Raw genomic sequence first — 20,654 nt, forward strand, 5'->3', positions numbered from 1 at the left:
AGAGCAAACGAAGTCCCTGACCAGCTTCTCGAAGCAAATCCCACTAGTTGAACTGATCACAGCCACAGAAAGAGAAATTTGAAACAACAACATTGCAGACATAGAAGCAGAGCAGCTGCGGACGAAAGTTTCTGCATGTCTCAGCAATGCAAAGCCCCCAGCATCCAACATCAGCATGAAGGAGGAAGGCACTTACATCAGTTAGTAATGACAACATTATCATCCTTCTGCCAGACAAGGGTAGGTGCACAGTTTTGCTAAACCATATAGACTATCATGAGAAAATTTGTTCAGTGACAAAAATACTCATGAGCCCAGAAACAAGACCCAGGAAGTGACTACAGGAACAGGGTGATAGATTTTCTGGAGCAGGTAGAACAAGATAACGCTACTGACCGGACCGCATACCACAGGCTATTTCTAGGGGTGTACCTTTAAGATCACTTGTCTGTATGATCAACTCGATCACCTATAACATCTCAAAGTTTCTGGCTTTGATGCTCAACCTGTTGGTAGGCAGCTCTGAACACCACATCCAGAACACCTTAGATTTTGTTGAGAAGGTGAGAGACGTCATTATGGAGGCAGATGAAACCATGGTCTCGTACGATGTTACATCTCTCTTCACTTGCATCCCAGTCACGGAAGCATTGAAGGTAGTTCGTAAGAGATTACAGGATGACCCCAACCTCAGCAACAGGACCACTCTTCAGCATAGACCAAGTGTGTTTGCTTTTGGAACTGTCTTCATTCCACCTATTTCACATACAAGGGTCAGTACTACCTGGGGTTCCAGTGCTAACTGAGGTTCCTCAGTTTCACCCATTGTGGCCAACTTGTGCATGGAAGAAGTGGAAAAGATGGCTCTGTTATGCTACCCTGGAACACCCCCAAGTCATTAGTTCAGGTATGTGGCTGAAACCTGGGTGAAAATTAAATCTCAGGACATACCACAATTCAGTGGTCACATTAACTCAATGGACCAAGACATCAAATTCACTGGGGAGAATATGAAAAGTAGCAGGTTAGCCTTCTTAGACTGTGAGATTTCCATCAATAATGGGGGACATTTAAAAGTCGATGTATACCGTAAATCAGATCAGTATTTAAGGTTTGACTCTCATTATCCACTGGAGCACAAACTGGGTGTCATTAGGACACTACAACACAGAGTGAACAGCATCCCTACAGACACAGGGCCCAGGGAAGCAGAAGAACATATCAAGAAGGCTCTGAGTAAATGTGGTTATCCCAGCTGGACATTTGAATCTTGGAATCATTTTTGACCAGGATATGTCCTTTAATGCACTAATTAAACAAATATGTAAGCCTGTGTCTTCTTGTGTCTTGTTTTGTGTCTTCCATTTCTGAAATATCTCTAAAATTAGAAATATCCTGTGTCAGAGTGACGCTGAAAAAACTAGTTCATGCATTTATTACTTCTAGGATGAACTACTGTAATTCGTTATTATCAGGATGTCCTAAAAGTTTGATGAAAAGCCTTCAGTTAATACAAAATGCAGCAAGAGTACTGACAGGGACTAGAAAGGGAGAGCAGAATTCTCCAATATTGGCTTATCATCAGTCAGTCCTTTTCTACATTAAGTGCTTCGTAGAGACTGTGACAGTGACTAAAACCATCTGGGTTGTTCCTAATGGAAAACCTTGGTTGACAAGTGGAGTACAGGCTCTAATCAGAACAGGGATAGTTCCCTGTACAGCACTGCATGAGCCAACGTAGCAGGGGCATCAAACATGGCAAGGAGGCCTACAGGAGGAGCATAGAGAGCTGCCTCACCGACAGCAACCCCAGGCATTACTGACAGTTTGCACTTTCTGAAGTGTTATCTGGTACATCAGCATTACAGGTTAGTAGGGCAAGCCACTAAATTAAAGAACCCACGGCCCTACTCAGTGCTACAACACCCCTTTGATCTAATTTGAATACTAGCTACATGGGTTGGGTGCTACACTATGATTCACTGAGTGTTTCTTCTTCACACACTATGTGCTTATACACCTCTCTGCATTTAATCATTAGTTATTGTTAAGTTATTAATCTCTGGCTCTCTTCACACGTGTTCACACGTATCATGACAGAACTGGGCATGATCTTTAAAATAACATCTACTGTCAGTGACATCAGAGGAATGAACAAAGTGTGTGTAACAGTAGCCTGATGACTTCATACTTCACCTGAACAGTCTCAGCAGGATCCACCATGATTGCTCTCCATGTCTCTTTGTGCTAATCCCACTAAAGCTTCCTGAGGAAGTAAACTCAGAACAGAAGCTCTGATATTTGTATAACCTTCTTCCACAACATAATCTTCATTTCCTCTAAATTTCCAGCAGCTGATGTAACAGGATTAGTCAGCAGGTCATGGGTAGATTAACATACATTTGACCCTTTGGCCTGTGAGGAGATGTCATCATAGAATCCACTCTCAGGGACAGCAGGATGTGTTTTCTTAATATAAATAATTGAATGAATGAATGAATTCTAACCCTCTGAATGTGATGATGAGATGATTGTGGAAGAGGAGAGGTGGTTATGGTTATAAGTTATGGCTCTTTAAAGACTTTAAGTAAAATAATAAAATATATGTGCATTTATATCCAACAGTGAATTGGTGTATACTGAAGACTGAGCAGTAAAGATGAGCTCAGACTCTTCATCAGTTTCTGTCCTGTTCTCTGTGACAACAGCGACCCTTACAAACCTTCTTCATATTATTCTGTTTTCTTTACACCAGATGACGGCAGAATGCAGGTGAAAAACTTTATTTAAAACATCAAAGGTTGAAAAATATATCTGTAGTATCAACTTCTTAAAGCATTTGGGTAAATAGTGTGAACTTTCACCTCTTAACTGTGAACTTTCAGCCTCAGATTCTAAAGTTTGATATTTAATTTACTGAGGAGACTTTTTAAATTTTAGAGGCAAAACTCATCAGAGAGACATTAAAGCGTTTTACTTTTAAGATCCAAATTATGAGATTCTAAAAAACAACTTCACCCATTCACATGGCGTGATCTCAGACTGAAACTTTAACTGAGCGTCCAAATTCAGACCGTCATTGTGAAAAGTGAGAATTTCTGGTCAGAGGAGGGTTGGGAAAGGAAAAGGGAACAGGTTTTATTGTAAGTTTTATTGTTCCCTCATTTTGGGAAACCCAGAGTTTTATCGTGTAGTTAGAGAACGCACTTTTCAAGACCTGCTCTGTGCTCTACTGCAAATCATGAAGACGATATCACAACAATTCATTTCTTCACCAGAGTTAAAATGAACAAGCTTTTTAAAGGCGATATCACAAGGCGTGGTAACTTATTTGATTACACTAGGGTTTAAGTAGATATACTGTTTATGCACATTAAACATATAAAATGGTATAAATACATTCAATATATTAAACTAAAGCTGGAGCTTATTTATTACATATAAATATAATTTGTTACTGCTAACTTACAGATTTTCGAATTGTTAATATTTGGCTTCTGAACATTAAACGTTTGAGTGTGTCAGATATATTTTAATATACTTGTTAAGAATAGAATTCATTTTTATCTGACTATTTACTCGGGTTTGACGTTATTTATTTATTTTACCATCTCACTATTTCCGGTTTAGTGGTAGCTGTCTTTGTTCCATTATTTTATTTAATAAAGTTTTGGTTGTAAAAAAAAAAGTGACGTAAACGCGTAGACGTCAGCAGATGTAAACAAAGCAGGGAGCTGTCAGACTGATCGGTGATCAGACTGATTGATGAGCTGCTTCTGGAGCCCTCGCTGATGATACCGAGCCGGTTCGTTCCGTCCAGACTTCCGGGAACACAGTGTGATCTCTGAGCGGACCTAACGGCAGCCTGCGCGTTAGCAACATGGACGACAACAAGGTGAGCTAGCTAAGGACTGCTAACGGCTAAAGGAAACTGCGGGGTACTAATTAGTAGCTTTAACTAGTCAACGTCTGGTCACTTCACCTTTGTGAGTGTCGATAGTGTCGTTAACCTCCTATGACCTGCCGTCCACATATGTGGACATCACATTTTGGGTTATTTAGACCAAAATACTGAATTTTGCTCTACAAGGGCCTGATATCCACTTACAAGGACATTATACTGCTACTGGTCTATCAAAATTTTAAACGACTATGCTCATATATGGCTCTCATTTTTCTTAAAAACAAAAATTGTTTTTACATTCATCGGGCCCCAATATACCCAAATATCAAAGAGAAATTAAAAATGCATGCAGTGGAAGAGTTCGGGTCTTAGGAGGTTAAAGAAGGAATCACTTTAATGGGCTAGATTACAGCTGTGTATCCTGTGTGCTAACCGAGGTTACGTTAGCTCCCCGTGCCGTAAACATGTTTATTTCAGGAAGGATAAGAAATCATTATTTATAGAACAACAAACCTGCTGTAAACTGTCTGCAGCTCACAAGAAGTTTATTTATTTAATGCTGATATTCATCAGCTGTTAGATATTATTAAAAAAAACCTTCCTGCTGTCCTCACACCGAGGTCTGAGGGACTACAGGACTGCTGACGCTGTTTTCCAGTGTTCTGATTGGTGAGTAGAAGTCAGTCGCACTTGTTGGATGATACAGTAACGAAATACTTTGTTACTGTATCTGTAGTTTACTTGAGTAGGTTTTTTTTTCTGACTAGTTTTTAACTTTTACTCCCTGCATGTTTAAACAAATATCTTAACTTTCTACTCGTCACTGTTTCAGACAGGCTCGTTACTTTTCCTTTAACTGATTTGAGGGGAGTCATTATTTCAGTCACTGCGAGCCTCCAAACTTAAAACCAATCTGAGCCTAAACAGAAACACATAAAAGGAAATCCCATTCGTTTATTAATCACCAGGCGATGTGGCATAAAAAGAGATGTAGTCAGAGGTTACAGCGGGCCGGAGTTTTTATTTATTTATTAATTTATTACGTTTTTAAATTTTTATTTTTTAACACAACACTAGAACGACTGCAGGTGTCCATAGGTTGTGTTCACAGTACTTCAGCATCTAGCTAGCTACTGAAGAGGAGCGAGGATAAAGGGAGTAACATTTTGTGTTAGGTAATTTGAAATGCAGCACTTTAACAAACATCAGCAAACACACAAACTGTTTGTGTGCAGTTTGTCACACAGTTGCTAGCTAAAGGTCCAGCTTCTGTATTTCACAGGGAGAGAAAAGAAAGAGGGCTAACTACACTCAGAGATGGAGAAAGATAAGAAAGGACAGGAAACGAAGAAGAGAGCTTAGATTTAAAAGGACGGCTCATTTAAAGCTTACTCGTAAGTCCTCATCAAGTATGTTATCCAATCAGATATTGGGTCTGTACATGTGCAACTGTGTTTTTTCATATTGTGAAACATGCTAAACAAACTGAGGTAGACTTAACTGTGTTATTTAAGGCCTGCATGAAAATCATCTGCAGGTTAGTGCAGGATAAACAGCTTAGTTTGCTGTACTGTGATGGATTTAAAGTAAAGAACAGTATGTGACTGGTGCACAGTGGCTGTGGTTCCATGGTCAGATTTACTTTACATGAAGTGTAGCAGAGATTCATTTGAATATTAGCTTATGATGCTGAGACTCATTCACTGAATTCCACCTTCATACCAACTTTATAGTGTCTAATATAAAGACAGCATAAACAGTGTACTGTCAGTGTATGGAAATCAGCCAGGACAACTCATGAAACATCTGCTCACATCTGGTTGAATTCAGGTGTGTAAATCCACAAAGAGCAGCAGGTCAGCTGATCACAACCTGTACACTAAGAAAATTTACTGGAGCTCTCAGTAGAAATTATAGTGAGTTATGATATTTTTTCCCCAACACTGAGCAATTAAAACTGATTTTAGTGTTCACCCACCTGCTGAATCCACTCTAGCCCCTGACTGCATTCATTTTGTTGTTTAAAAGTAAAGTCACCCTCTACAATGCAGGCACCAGAAAAGAGTTTTTATTTTCCTTCCTGCTCATGTTCTACTTAACCGATTCAAGCTGAGTACAATTATTGGAAATAAAATTTAGACTGAAATAAAGTTTGTATTCATATCGACTAATATTGTTATGTCAATGCTGCATAAAAATAGGTGGAGGAAATGTTCTTTGAGGAGCTACTTTTTCTTTCTCTGAGTACATTTCAGAGCTGGTACTTTTTTAAAACTTTTACTTGAATAAAAATTCAACTTTTACTGGAGTATTTTTTTAACAGTAGTATTGTAGAGAATGTGTGTACTTTTGCCAACTCTGCTCATTCAGGTCTAGTCTGGAAGCTAATTTGAGAGCTTTCACTGTAAATGAACTTTAGCACATCCAGGCGTTCTGTGTGTGAGCTGGCTCAACCAATCCAGTCAGAAATAACAGGTATCACCTCTCTGCTCAAAGCACATTAACAGACCTGGTGGTGTCTGCTGGTGGTGTCTCTGTCCTGTGTCTAATTTATCGCTCGTGTCTGCTTGTCATCAGATGGCGGGCAAAGTGAAGAAGCCGGGAAAACGCGGCCGTAAACCTGCCAAAATCGACCTGAAGGCCAAACTGGAGCGAAGCCGGCAGAGCGCCCGCGAGTGCCGAGCCCGGAAGAAGCTAAGGTACCAGTACCTGGAGGAGTTGGTTTCCAGTAAGGAGAGAGCCATCTGCGCCCTGCGGGAGGAGCTTGAGATGGTGAGACACCAGTTAGACATGAACTCAGATTTCAAACACATGATTGAGCTCTGTGCCAAAGAGAAGCTTCATAACACCGACCACAGAGGTCAGACACTCCCAGTTTAAACACACAAGTCTCTCTGCGCTCCGTTTCCTGGTATTTAAATAAAGTTTGAAAATGGGGCGCACACAAATGTAAATGGTAAATGGCCTGCATTTGTATAGTGCTTTTCTAGTCCATAGGACCCCAAAGCGCTTTACACTACATTCAGTCATTCACCCATTCACACACTGGCGATAGCAAGCTACATTGTAGCACTGACAGAGGCGAGGCTGCCGGACACAGGCGCCACCGGGCCCTCTGACCACCACCAGTAGGCAAACATGGGGTTAGTATCTTGCCCAAGGATATTTGCCATGCAGCCAGGATGCAGCCTGGGATCGAACCACCGACCTTCTGATTAGTGGCTGACCTGCTCTGCCACCTGAGCTACAGCCACCCCATGTCACAATTAACATTACTTCACCCAGTTTCTGTTGAGAGTAAAAACACGACCGCAGTCACCTGGACAGGTACAACTGCAGCTCTCTGGGCGATGAGTCAGGAGTTTAACTTCAGCTGTGCTTTTAGTTTCCAGTGGTTATGAGAACACGATGAAGGTCAGGTCAAATGCTCGTCATATATATTCATCGTATATAGACTGTTAACTTGCTGTTCACTTGTCTCCTGTCGTCCTCCTGCAGTACAAGCAGTGGTGTTCGGCCATGGATCAGGGCAAGATTCCATCAGAGATTAAAGCTCTGCTCACCGGAGACGAGCAGAAAATGCCTCCAAGCGGTGGCAACAAGACGTCCAAGAACAGCAAGAACAACATCAGTAGCAGCAATGGGCAGAGTTAGACGCTTTTCCACCTCCTTCTCCTGCTCCTCTCCTGCATTTCATCACTCACACAGGACTCATGAGACCTTTAAACCTCCAGAGAATAAACCTCCCTCTGTTCTCAGCACGGAGGTTCACCTCCTCGTACAGTGCATGTAGTAACCCTCACAGCCAGCAGGGGGGGACAAAAGCTCCTGGCTGCAGGTCAGATCCGACATCTTCACACAGAAGCAGCAGAAAGTTGTTTGTGGAGCTGAAGCTTAATCACCATTCCAGTGAATAAAGATGTTAAACTTGAGAACACAAATACATGCTCTGAACTGAGGATCAATGTCTTTCTGTGGTGGTTTGCAGGTCACATGACTTACTCCTGTTTCTAAACTCTTATAGTGACATGTGTGTGTGTGTGTGCAGCTGTTGGACAGCTATTGTGTTATTGTTGTCTGGTCATCGGGTCAAGCCGGGCTTTCCTCTGGTTTGATCCTGATAACATCTGTGAGCTGAAGGACTGACTAAACCAGCAGCGAGCAGGTCGGCGCCCGCGGCTTCTTTTCACGCACTAAAATCTGAAATCTTGTTTCTGAACAGCTTGTAAGCTTTTTTTTTTGTGCACCTTTGTAAACATAGCTGAAGCACTTTGTTTTAAGATTGTAGAAAATGTGTGTTTAAAATGTCTAAGAGCAAATAAATAAATAAACTGTTTGATCCTCAGTGAAGCTCAGAGTATCTTCTGTTCATGCATGAATCTGAGGACGGGATAGTTAAGATTCATGCATGGATCCCAAACATTTGTACTTACAGCAGGTAATGAGTGTCCCGTAAACAATGTGCAGATTAATGCAAACTCGCAGGAAGTTCTGTGACTGTCTGCAGGAAGGAAGAGAGGGACTTTGGATGAAACACAGTCTCAAGACTATGGGATCTGATTGCACTGATGTTAGTGCAGCAACTGCACAGACGGAGCCACCGTGTTCATTCTGCAGGGACTGTGGAACATTTAAAGTGCAAGTTGGTACACACATTTACCTTCTATGAAAAACAAGGTCCACACAATAAAAACTCAGGTGAGGCTCAGCAAGTCACAGAATCAGGTAAACATAACCTGAGACTAAGAGAAGCATGTGATGTTTCCCATTGTGTCATCATTTATTACACACTGAGCAGTCTGCAGAGGCACTGTGTGAAAACCTCAGTGCGTTGTTACTGCATCCATATCAGTTAATCAATGGACTTGATTATCTGACCATAAGCAAACAAGAGCACCTCTATCAAGCTGCTGCTGTAACACAGGTGAGCGACACCTGTAGATCACTGCAGGTCACTGCTGCTGAAAGAGATCCAACCAAATCCTAGAGTTTCTCAGTGTTTTTGAGCTTTAGTCAAATACACGATGACGCAGTGGATTATGTGGTGCACTGACCTAATGTTAGGACCAACTAATGCTCGTAACCTTGCAGCAATGTTGCAGCTCACCCCTGATCTGTAATGTATATGCAGACTTCAGATATCCACACTTTAGCGTGCACAAGTCTCAGATTTACTAATGCCTTAAAAACAGAAAGAGGTGAATGAGCAGCAATGACTTTACTGACTTCATTAAATTTCACTCTCTAAAAGCTTGCTTCTGTTTCTCTGTCTTTTGTCTTCTGGAACATTTTCCTGGATATTCCCACAAAAACTCATAAATTTCCTTCATATAACAAATCATCTTTAATCACACTGATCAAACTTCATGAGAACTGATCACAGCTACAAACATCCATTTGATCTCAAGTCTGGATATTTCAGCACACTGGAAGGAGGACAAATATTCAGGTTCTATCCTTGTCGAGCGTTTCCACACAGCAGTGCTGAGGATGATGTTGAGGAACCCATCTCAATCAGAAATTACAGGACTTAAGTCCCTCTGCAGTCGCACTTTAAGATTTAAGCTACCAATCCACACCAAACGAGTTCTGCCTTGATGCTTTTTAAGAACTAAGCACCATTCTGAAAGTGAACCTAATCAAACAGTGTCTGCATGTTGTCATGTTTAGCTATGACCACTCAGCTAAGTTTGAACCTGAATGGGTCTTGCTGACATGGTTGTTAAAGTCATAATTGATCCTGATTGTATTCCAATGATTCAGCCCAGTTTATTTGAACAAGCTTGGATCCCGGGCTTTGGTATATAACCAGCTCACCGTTACTCAGTCATTGTGACAAAGCAGATAATGTCATTGTTAACATTTTAGCCTTTACTAACATTAGCATCTACCACGTACATTACTGTAGCAAACCAGATGCAGTTACAAGACTTTTATGATCGATGACCACACAGAAAGTTAGCTAGCTAACAAGTTGACATCAAAACACAAAATGGAATTTATCCATGGAAAATGATCCATCAAAACACAGCACGAAAACAAATTCTGATTGAAATCTGAAGTATAAAAATCACCAATATGGCTGCTATAGGGTTTCTCACATCACAAAAAGCCCTTTATACAATCTGAACACATTCGGTAAACGTTTTACTTAAATACAGTGCTAGCATGTTAGCCTCCAGCTAATTCACCTGCCACCACTGGCACTGCTATGTTAGACAAGTTTATGTTTGTGAGTTCAGTTTTAAAGCTGTCCAAGCTCATTCACACAAAGGTATTTGGAGGGTTCGCATTAGTGGGCCAAGCTACCTTCTTTTCTTTAGCTTCTCGGTCAAATGTATCGTAGACCGAGTCTTTAGTCACCATCTTTGCTTGCACTGGGATGTCCACCACCCCAACATAATTCTTTTTGGCCATGCGGGAGCTCGCGGTGATGGTGTAGGCATTACTGCGGTAGCATTTCATGGATGACATGCAGAATGTCTCCCGCATGCCACGTCTGAAGTTTGCATTGTAGACAGAATACAGGGTGGGTTTGGATGCTGTGGAGCTGAAGGAGATCCAGGAGATGGCTGTGAAGAAAAGCAGTCCCTGCCTGCTGGGCCCATCAGACTCCCTCGGGTGCCACAGTTGGGCAAGATAGAAGGGTGTCCAGGTGAGGAAGAAAACAGAATTAAGCATAAGGAACATTTTGATGGTCTTGACTTTAGTCCGCGGGACAATGTTCATTGTCCGCCGCACAGTGTGGCCATCAGCACTGATCCTCCAGATGTACCTGACCACCCTCTGGTAGAATGATATGATCAATCCAGCAGGGACCAGAAAACCAATGAGAAGGTGAACTGCTGCGTAGACTATGCTGCCCCAGCTCTCAGGAAGGAAAAAGTCACAATGACTGTCTGTAGATGTAGATCCATAGAAGAAGAGGCAGGGGGAGACAAAGGCTGCATCAAATAACCACGAAGCCAGAATCATCTTCTTTGCCTTTTCTCTGGACACTTTGAAGCTGAGGGGATAGACGATTGTGTAGAAGCGGTCTATTGAGATCGAAAGCAGGACGTAGACCTGCACACCTGGACAAAGGTGCTGTAGATAGCGCACAGCCTTGCAAGCTGCTGTGCTCATTGGCCAACGTCCAGAGGCAACCTGCAAGAGGACGAATGGGGCACAACCGAGGCTCATGAGCAGGTCCGCGCAGGCCATAGACACCACAAAGTAGTTGGTTGTGGACTGAGTCCGTCGGCTTCGGTGGATGACCAGGCATACGAGGGCATTTCCCAAGATGGAGACCAGCCATAGAACCCCAAATACCAAGCCTAGGACGGCAACCTCACCTGAAGTCAGCTCATCAGGGACAGAGGTAGTATTCAACTGGCCAGTGGACGTGCCCTCGAGGCTGCAGAGGGGAGTTGTAGGTAAGGTTGCCAGGACAGTTGAGTTTTCTCTCTTGGAGTAGTTAAATGACATCTGATACATGAACGATGGCAAGTAGATGGAGGGATTGACACCGACTGTGTTTGATGTCTGGGCATACACCATTGCTGTACTGCTGGGTCAGAGAGCAGCTGTGGAGACACAGACATTTGGCATTAGAAAAACCACAACCAAATTAATGTTTGGGAAATATTTTTCAACATAAACTGTTTATTTATCCCAACAATACTCCTGATTACCAGATACAATCGACAGCTCCTCACAATCCCTACACCAAGTTATTACTCAACAATAAATAGTTCAGACATGCAAAATAAAAAGGTTTGTTGGTTGTTTGGTGGTTAGATAGACTACTGCTGGTCATCTTTCAGAAAGGTGTGAGGCTCAAGAAGTAATGAGATTTGTTTTATTGGCGAGATACGTAGGTTAATGGCAACTTTTTTGATAGATACAAAGGTAGGTAGTTAGGAGAATGGGTCGTTGGTGTGTGAACAGATAGTCAAGTTAGTTGACAGGTACGTAGATTGGTATTCTGGTAGGTAGATGAGGTCATTGGGTAGAATAGCTGGTTTGTGAAAGCACCATAGGTTATTAGATTGGCAAGTCAAGTGGTTAGGAAAATTGATTGATTAATAGTTGGCTGAGTGGTAGGTTGGCAGGTGTGCTAACAAAAGATAGAAACTGCTTTATCTCATGAGGCCCACCTGTCTCAATGTTGTAGCCAACATCAGGTGAAAATTAGTGACAGGCTAGTCATTCTTCGTTTAGATTTGAAAATCAAAATCGACTGTGCCTAATATTAGTTAATGCTAACTTGCATGCTAATGTTGATAGATTACTAGCTATCGATGTGTCCTGAATAGATAAGGTCAGCCGTACTACCCAAATGCCACAGTTGGGTTGCTAACTTAGCATCATCAACTAATGTGACAAAATAACCTTGTAATATTATTGCTAGTAACATACAATCTCAGTACCAAATTACTTCACCAATGAAATGTTTATTACTGTTTTCTGGAGCACTACCAGGATGCAGGGGTGGATAGCCAGCTAGCTTTAATTTAGCTACACTAGCAGTTTCATTGCATTCAAACTCTGAATGTAGTTCAGTTAAAGGCCAAAGAAGTCATTAATAAGAGTTTGTTGATGTTGCACAGGGAGCTTAAATAGATTGCAGGGTTAGTCAGAATTAGCGTCATTGATACACAGCTCCAGAAGCTTGTTTGTAGATTGGCATTGAGATAAAGAGTGAAGGATATGGTCGGTTGGTAAGTTGGTAGGAAGTTTGAAAGTTTGGTTTGTTGTTTGGATATCAGACAGTTAGCAGTAAGTAAGTTAGCTGAGAGTCATACTGATAAGATAAGATAAGATAAGATAAGATAAGATAAGATAAGATAAGATCGGATCAGATAAGATAAGATAAGATAAGACTATTGATCCCACAACGAGGAAATTTTTGCGTTACCTCAACTTAGGTCAGAAGGAAAATACAAAAAATACAAATAAAATACAAACAAATAAAAAGATACGTAAGATAATACACTATATACAATGGTAGCATACACAGTAAGTGATTATGGTTTGTTCATGTCACAGCCATGCTCATCTCTGAGTTCTAATTAAAACATTTACAGAGGGTGATCTTTGCTCAGTAGGAATTCTACTTGGGACTTGAAATCATGGACAGGAGCGTTAATGAAGCCGTAGTTCTACTTCAGAAGTCACGTCTGGGGAAATGTAGAATCTCCAGATATTAAAAAAGTGAGGAAGCTGTTTATGTTTTCTTAAAATCCAGGAAATGTCAGAGGCAGCAGTGCTCAGGACTGTTTTATGGAAACACAGCTGCATGTTTTCCTCTCAGGTACAAGACAAACTCCACCACATGGAACTATTCATCATCACCGTCCTCATCTCCACCTCAGAACTTAATTCCCAGTTAGTGCTGCAGCTGATTTGATTAATCCTCCATAGAGAGCCGGCTCTCCTCTGAGGTCGCTCTTTAAGGATGTGAAGAAGCTCTCAGAGGAGATTCTGTTTATGGCTGCCGTTGTGTTTACTCTTCTGGATTTAACCTTAGCAACCACATCCATCTTGACTGATGGTGGGTAGGTAAACGAGGGAAGCAGGACAACGCAGTTTAAACTAAAGCGTCACCAAAAGAGAGTAAACATAAATCACTCTGAATTATTTAGGTTTTTGGTGTGTTTAGCTTTCTGACATTTCACGCCCCAAATGATTTAGTATAAGGTGTAACTGATAATTAATGCAGACCTGTGCTTTTCCTTATTAACCATCACACACTAAATATTCCTAAAGATATTATTTTTAACTCTCAATCATGCAAAGCTACTCTAGAAGAGTCCAGGAATAAGAGTATGAAGCTGGAAATGAACAGAATAAGGTTACCTTTAATAATTACTTAAATAAGTCTCCAGCTGTAATTTAACCCTGCTGTAAATCTTTCATATTATAAACAACACATGCAGACATTTGAAAACAAAAAGTGTAAATGTAAATGTACATTTAAATGATTGATCTGGATTAATTCCACTCTGATATAAACACAAAGGACTCGAAGCGAACAGTTTACTTCATCCATAACCAGGATACTAATAATTAATAATGAACACAAAGCACTTTTTACTGAATGACTAATTAATTATTGTTATAATGTCATAAAATTACAAATGTTCATCATCATGCTCTCACACTGCCAGAAACTTTCTCAGTTTTTGTTCAAAATGTTCAGCAACTAAAATCTGATATGTTGATTTACATGAGTTTATTAGAGAATTACAAAACTCCAGATTTAATTTACTTTATTTGCTTTTCATACATAATGTAATTTTAAAAAAATCAGTAACGTTTTTATCCAATAACTGATAATCAGCCGGTTAGGTGTCTGTTTGCCCTGAACATTGGAGTCAAAAAAGAAGTGATCGATTAATCGATGCATGGAAATAAATGAGCAGCTATGTTTTGTTTGTTTTTGTTTTGTTTGGGGTTTTTTTTTTTTGTTTTTTTTTTACATCAAAGTCCTGATTAAAACAGATCTGTGCAGATGCTGATCTGCTGTACATGGCCAAATGTTTGTGGACAGTTCGATGAAGGCTCTCTAACTGAAATGATTACCTCCTCCATTAAAATACGAATGTGTCTCAGAGGAGGCTGATGATGGTGCTGTAAACCCCGCTGTGACTGATTCCGGCCTGAAGCCCATCATGTCTACCTGCTCACCGCTCACACCAGCACAGTTTGATGAGCTGAGCAGCTGAGAGTCCAGCCTGACCGCTCATGGAAAAACACCGAGCAGGCACACCTGCTGCAGCTGTCCGCCGCGTGCAGCACGTCATGTCCTCTGAATAACGAGCACAGGCTCAGGCCATGTTCTGAATAAATACGGATTAAACAACAAGATAAGGAAACAAAAGCCTCCATCTTACGTGCCGAGCGTCATTCTAGCCGCTCCTCCGGCTCCTTCCATCCATCAGCAGTCAGCGCGGCGTCACGGATCCTGCCTAAACAACATGTCTGCTGATGAAGAGGAGGATGATGAAGGATGGACGAGGCCGACAAAACCTGCAGGTGATCCAAGTGTCCCGAAGTCCGCAGGTGAGGCAGATACGCGCTCAGAGGATGGAGAGACGCTTCATGATGGTGTCTGATTCACAGGAGGAGGAGGTCCGAGCAGCCAGCAGACATCACGGCAGCTGGAGGATGAAGCTGCAGCTGAGGAAGAGGAGGGTGGATGTTTTCTTCTCTGTCAGCAGGGGCGGACCGAGGCTACATGAGGGAATGATGAGCCTCAGCTGAAGACTTCTGTACAGAAGACTGTTTATGCCAATTATATAAAAAACTGAATTGATAATAAATTTAAAAAATACATGAATTTAACAGAAGTGCAGACTGGTTCCAAGTAGAGCTTCAACATGCAACAAGAAGAAACGGGAGTGAGACAAAACATTTTTTTGAACATGCAATTTATTAAAAACAACATTTGAACTGAAACAGGCTTTTTTTTTTTTTTTTTTTTACAGCTGATCAAACGTTTAAGACTAAAACAAAAAAATAAAAGCAAAAACCCTAACCCTAATGTGGCTGCAGTCTATACCAGTAACAGCCTTAATTTGGATCGAGGATTGTCCAGTGTCTTGTCACCAATTGGCTCCTCCGGCTCAGTGCTTGAAAATTTTTGGGGGGTTTTCCACTTGATGTTTTTGTTCCATAACCCACAGGATCATTTAATAAATTCCAAATGACTGTCTTACTGCGTCCAACCTCAGCAGTGATGGTGTGCTGCAAGAGACCCTGCTTATGCAGTTCAACAACCCAACAACGTTCAAAAAAGGAAGTTTTTTTGCCTTTGCCATCAGAAGGTCATGACAGTGTGAGCACCTGACAGAAAATGACAATGAATCCATATTTTTGCACAGATTTGGCCTTTTAAAGGCACGTGGTCCTAAACTTTTGATCAGCTGTAAAACAGCCTATTTCAGTTTAAGTGTTGTTTTCAATAAATTGCATGCTCAAATAAATATGTCTTGTCTTCCTCTCATTTGTTGCATGTTGAAGCTCTACTTGGAACCTTGTTAAGATCCAACCATGCAAAATACGATTTTTTTTGTGCCATTTTTCAAATGGTCCACAACTTTTGATATGGACTGTATAATCTCAGATCCCATAAACAACACTGGAGATCTCTGTCCAGAAGAGTGCAGTCCTAGGAACGGCTGTTAGAGGACCCAGGCTTCAAGGAAGAGAGACAAAAATATAGACATTAACAAAAACAATTTTATGATTAAAATGATATAAATAAAATAATCCAAAGTATGACGTCCCTCGGCCACCTTGGGTGGGTCTTTCACTCTTGTCCTAATAAAGCCAAAAGTTTTGTTTTGTAGGGGTTTAAAGCAGTGTGGATGAGCAAGGACGCTGGCTAACAACCTGTCCATCACAGCTCCAGAGTTTGCAACTGGGTTGCACTACAAAAACATCATATACGTATCATTTATTAGTTCATGTTCATGGATACAAGCTGATGTATTTCAGTATTTTTCATGTCTGTCCCAAGAAGTTGCAACACTTTTATTTGAATCCAAACCCCCATCGTTATCCATGTCTCACAGATTCATCTTTAGTGCCTGAAAGTGAGACATTTTAAAGATCACTAAAACATTTGAAATGAGTAACTAGAGCTTGACCTATTTTTTAAGACAGATATTTAAAAAGTAAGCACTAATTTTTTAAAATTTGTTCACGTTCTGCCTGTTTGTTCCAAAAATGTTGCCAACAGGTAAGTTGCAGAGTTCCCTCTGCTGGACAAACAATGCAACACTAACTGTCATAACATGACTGGAAGGTGTTGCTCTGACCTCTTCTTTACTTTTGTCATTTTCATATATTGGCTGTTACAGTTGCTGGTAGAGATAGATAGGCCTATTCACTGATCCTTATGTTGAGAGATGATCAGGCATCATGAAAACGAACTTTTCCTTTCCCATTCATTCATTGACACCCTAACCCCCTTCTTCTGGTCCCTTTTAATCAGTCAGTGACTCAAATTGGCCAATGAATCCCCCCTTCTGGTGGGATGGGGGCCTGAGCTCACACAGGGCAGGGCTGGTTCAGTGTTTGCTGTTTGTTGTTGTTTACAGCGTCCTGCAGCCTCGGTGTTTCCCATCGGCCGTCCTCACTGTCAGCCCGCTATCTCTGTCTCCCAGGCCTTCAACATGTTGGCTCTATAAAAGGAAATGATGTCGTCCATCTGTGGTTATTGGTCCAATGCTGATGGGGGTTGCTTGCGCAGCATATCACCATGACAACCACTGTGCTGAGAAGACCAACAGGCCAGTTGCTATGGGAAACCAACGATGGTGCTAATATGAGAGAGGAGAAGGAATAATCATAACAGACAGTAAGAATGGTAGTAAGAAAATATTTCAGACACTCGTTCATGTAACCAGGTGAAGACGCTTCAAACTGGTGTTTCATGAATTAAAATGGTATCCAATTACTGCCAACAATAGAATTTAAATATTTATTATTTATTTATTTATGTGAGATACAAATAAAAAATTAATAAAAGTCATTATTTGTTATTATTGGCCTATGAAAAAGCTTTAACTATTACTTTAATTTAAAATATTTGGAATTAAAGTAACAGATTTGACCTGGTAAGTAAAATTTACATTTAATAATCAAACATGTTGATGTGCTCTTGTATTTGGCAATATTAATCATTATTAATATTAATCAGCGGATGAAGTTTTTAAAATATTTAGTTTGAGTTTGGGTCTTATTTGTACTGAAATATGTAAAAGGTTTCTGAAAGTACGGAAGGTAAATAATACCAAGAAAATCTATCAGGGGAAATTTCTCAGAATCTGTAAAGTGTAACTTAGCCAAAAATCACACTTTTAATTATTATTTAATAGTTGAATTATTTTTAAAGCATTTTTATTTGATGTCCTAAAATGAAAAATGTTCCATGATTTATCCTTCTACAGATTAACGTTTTATTTCTATAATTTTTGTTTTTGGTGTTTCCCTTTTTTCTTACCTTTTATGACCTTTGAGAATTTTACCCAACTTTCTACATATTGTGATAGAAATAAGACTAAAAATCATGTTGCACATAGATAAAAAAACAAACAAAACATTAGTAACGTTAATATGACAGTTTTAATACAGTGAATGTATTTTTGATTAGGATAACTGATGTTGGCCTAGTAGCAATTGGATTATACGAATCAGAGTAGTGTTGACACAATAATGGCAATAACAAACACTGTCTCTATCTTGGCTGCTAACATTGAAAGAAAATATTTGTTATGTATCTTACTGATGAATAAAATCAACCTTCTTTTATATTATACACAAGCAATGTTCCCTCTAATTTTTCATGTGTCTGAGCGAACACACAAACTCCCTGAGCGGACCCTTGAAGCACTGTGAGCAACATCAGACGTGTGCACTGTGGTCACGCCAGCATCGAATCCATCCAAGTTACATGGTTTATTAAAATAATCAAATTACAGCGTTTACATTTATGTTACACTACTTTTAATTAACTGCTTTAGCACACTTACAATGAAAATGTAAAAGAAATCTTGTTCATGACCTGTGTAGTATGTTAACACTATTGGAAGTAAAAATAACTTGAACTCCAATTTTGAAAACACAACTTTCTTTTTCTTTTTCTTTTTTTTATAAAGCTCTGACTTGTATTATGAGTCTGTGGTCTGGGAGAGAGTCCTGTAACTCTCTGTCTGAATATAGTATATAATGACAAAAGCTGGACAGTTAATTATATAGTTACTTCTTCAAAAAAGTAACTTAGTTATGCAAACAAAGTTTTTTGCAGCTGTTTACCTAAAAATGCAGCCAAGGCATTTTTTTAAATAAACGTTTCAAACTATTTACAGAACAATCAGCTGTTCTGCATCAAATTTGAAATGATTTGTGCCACTCCAAAAAATAATTTCTGTTCACTATGAGATAAAGGAGAACAACAGCCTGATACCTGCAGGCCTGACAACAGGAGATGTATCACTGCTGTAACACCTGTAACATTCAGTAGTCGCCTCATTGTTCTGACACACACAACAAAACTATTGACTACACTACACACTAACTACACAAGATTTGCGCTAAACGTAGCAAATCTCTCACATCTCAAAACACTGCCGTCACTCCTAAAACTTCCCCCCTCCCTAAACAACTAAATGCCATGTTGCCAAATCATTTTTTGATTGGTTGACATGGTACATTTTTCCACCAATAGGAAAGGGTGGGTTCTTTTGGTTTTGTTTTTCCTCACAGGCGGAGAGAGCTTTCCAGCGTTTTCTTTATAAAACGCCGTTTTTACCGTTTCTTCGCAGTAAATATAAACAACAATAGTGCTCAGGAAGAAAACCAAACATTGCATATTTTTTTTTATCATAACTCTGGTTTTACGTGGCCTATAAACACAATTTAAAAACTGGTATAAAGTCCACACTTTTTCCGCCAAATGTTCCGTCTGTCCTGCTCACATCTCCAATGGTTGTCCACGTTGTCATTAACGTGGCTTCTCTTCACATCAGCCACGCCCCTTTGCTAGCTAAAACACCGGTGTCGGCACATAAGGATGCTGTCATAGCCTGTCAGCGACGTTGATTAGCTGCGTATATACAATGTGAATGGCATTATTGGCTGGACTATGGATAAGGTGGCATCGTTCTAATCCCATACGGGAGCAGCCAGTCACTTACTGACTAACACTGCAAAACAGAATTGTTAAAGTATTCTGAAACCAGAATATTAGTAGGGCAACAGAAAGGGGTTGTCATTGTAGGGTAAGAATGTAACAAAAAAAATCTAAATCTGTAACAAACAAACACACAGAGCGATCGATCTATTTTACTCGATCTATTTACAAGGGAGGCCCCGGTCACTGTCTCAGAAAGCACTCTGAATCCTACCGCAAAATGACCCCGACTCAGACCTCCGCTTGCCGCCTTTTTATTGAAAACAGTTACAGTACACACAAGCACCTCCCATTTTAAAACTCCCCTTGTTACAAAAGACAAGGCACTATGTGTGTATGTGTGTGCACGTGTAAGCACGTGTAAGCACGTGTGTGTGTGTTTGGGGGTGCGTTTGTGTGACCTCCTGCCCACAAACGGATCATAAAAGCAGGAAGCTGTCACGGCCAGGCGGATCAGCTGCACGCTGATCAGCCCTCTCTGTTTCTCTCCCTCTCTTCCTCTTCTCTCTCGCCGGGGCGGAACTCACTGTGGGTTCACGCCCTCGGGAGATGAGACACCTGGGTCTCATTAAGGGGAGCAGCATTTAAGCGAGGAGGTGACTGCTGTTCGTCGCTGGATCGGTGTCTACCACGCGTTAGTGAAGTCAAGCTACAGCAAGTTTAGTTAAGAGTGTTTTCCTCTGCGCGTCTTTCTTAACCCTGTCTCCCTGTCTACAGAGCTTCCTGGATTTTTCCCCGTGTGATTCCCGTGTGGCAGTGTCGGAGTGTGAGCCTGTGACCGTGTGAGTGGATATTCTGAAGAACGCGTGCTTTCCCTTGGACTTCCCTGCAGACCCCTTCTCCCCACACTCAGCTGTATATAACACCCCCCCCCGCACGTTCTTGTATATACACCTGGTGACTTGTAAATAAACCCTTCTTGTGAACATCAGAACCGGAGTCCTGTGCTTGAGTCCTCCTCCAAACCGTTACAGAAGCTCACTACACAAGAAAACAGAACTTTCAGATAGGATGTCCCTAATAAAAGGCTTCAGCCTCCCCCACCAACAAACTGGCTGGAGAGGTGGT

At 40.8% G+C, this 20,654-nt stretch overlaps 2 protein-coding genes across 4 annotated transcripts; one reads left to right on the forward strand and one right to left on the reverse strand.

The window, feature by feature from the left end:
- Positions 1 to 3,674: 3,674 nt before the first annotated feature.
- Positions 3,675 to 8,179, forward strand: crebl2 (cAMP responsive element binding protein-like 2). 3 transcript variants are annotated; one of them, XM_005734189.1, is made up of 4 exons: positions 3,675 to 3,895; positions 4,525 to 4,573; positions 6,482 to 6,676; positions 7,403 to 8,179. In XM_005734189.1, the coding sequence occupies exons 3-4, from the start codon at positions 6,482 to 6,484 to the stop codon at positions 7,556 to 7,558; spliced, it is 351 nt and encodes a 116-aa protein (XP_005734246.1). In that variant the 5' UTR covers positions 3,675 to 3,895; positions 4,525 to 4,573; the 3' UTR covers positions 7,559 to 8,179. The 3 variants fall into 3 exon arrangements, with proteins under 3 accessions (XP_005734246.1, XP_005734247.1, XP_005734245.1); XM_005734190.1 differs by having other exon boundaries at positions 4,563 to 4,573; XM_005734188.2 differs by lacking the exon at positions 4,525 to 4,573.
- Positions 8,180 to 9,229: 1,050 nt separating this feature from the next.
- On the reverse strand, positions 9,230 to 15,227 carry gpr19 (G protein-coupled receptor 19). Its single transcript, XM_005734191.2, has 2 exons — positions 14,782 to 15,227; positions 9,230 to 11,469 (listed from the first exon to the last, which is right to left on the reverse strand). Exon 2 carries the CDS (start codon positions 11,441 to 11,443, stop codon positions 10,169 to 10,171), a length of 1,275 nt encoding a protein of 424 aa, XP_005734248.1. The 5' UTR covers positions 11,444 to 11,469; positions 14,782 to 15,227; the 3' UTR covers positions 9,230 to 10,168.
- Between the last annotated feature and the right edge of the window lie 5,427 nt (positions 15,228 to 20,654).

This window comes from Pundamilia nyererei, unplaced genomic scaffold (assembly GCF_000239375.1).
Source record: "Pundamilia nyererei isolate P.nyererei 1_Seehausen unplaced genomic scaffold, PunNye1.0 scaffold00057, whole genome shotgun sequence".
In the NCBI taxonomy this organism is placed as follows: Eukaryota; Metazoa; Chordata; class Actinopteri; order Cichliformes; family Cichlidae; genus Pundamilia; species Pundamilia nyererei.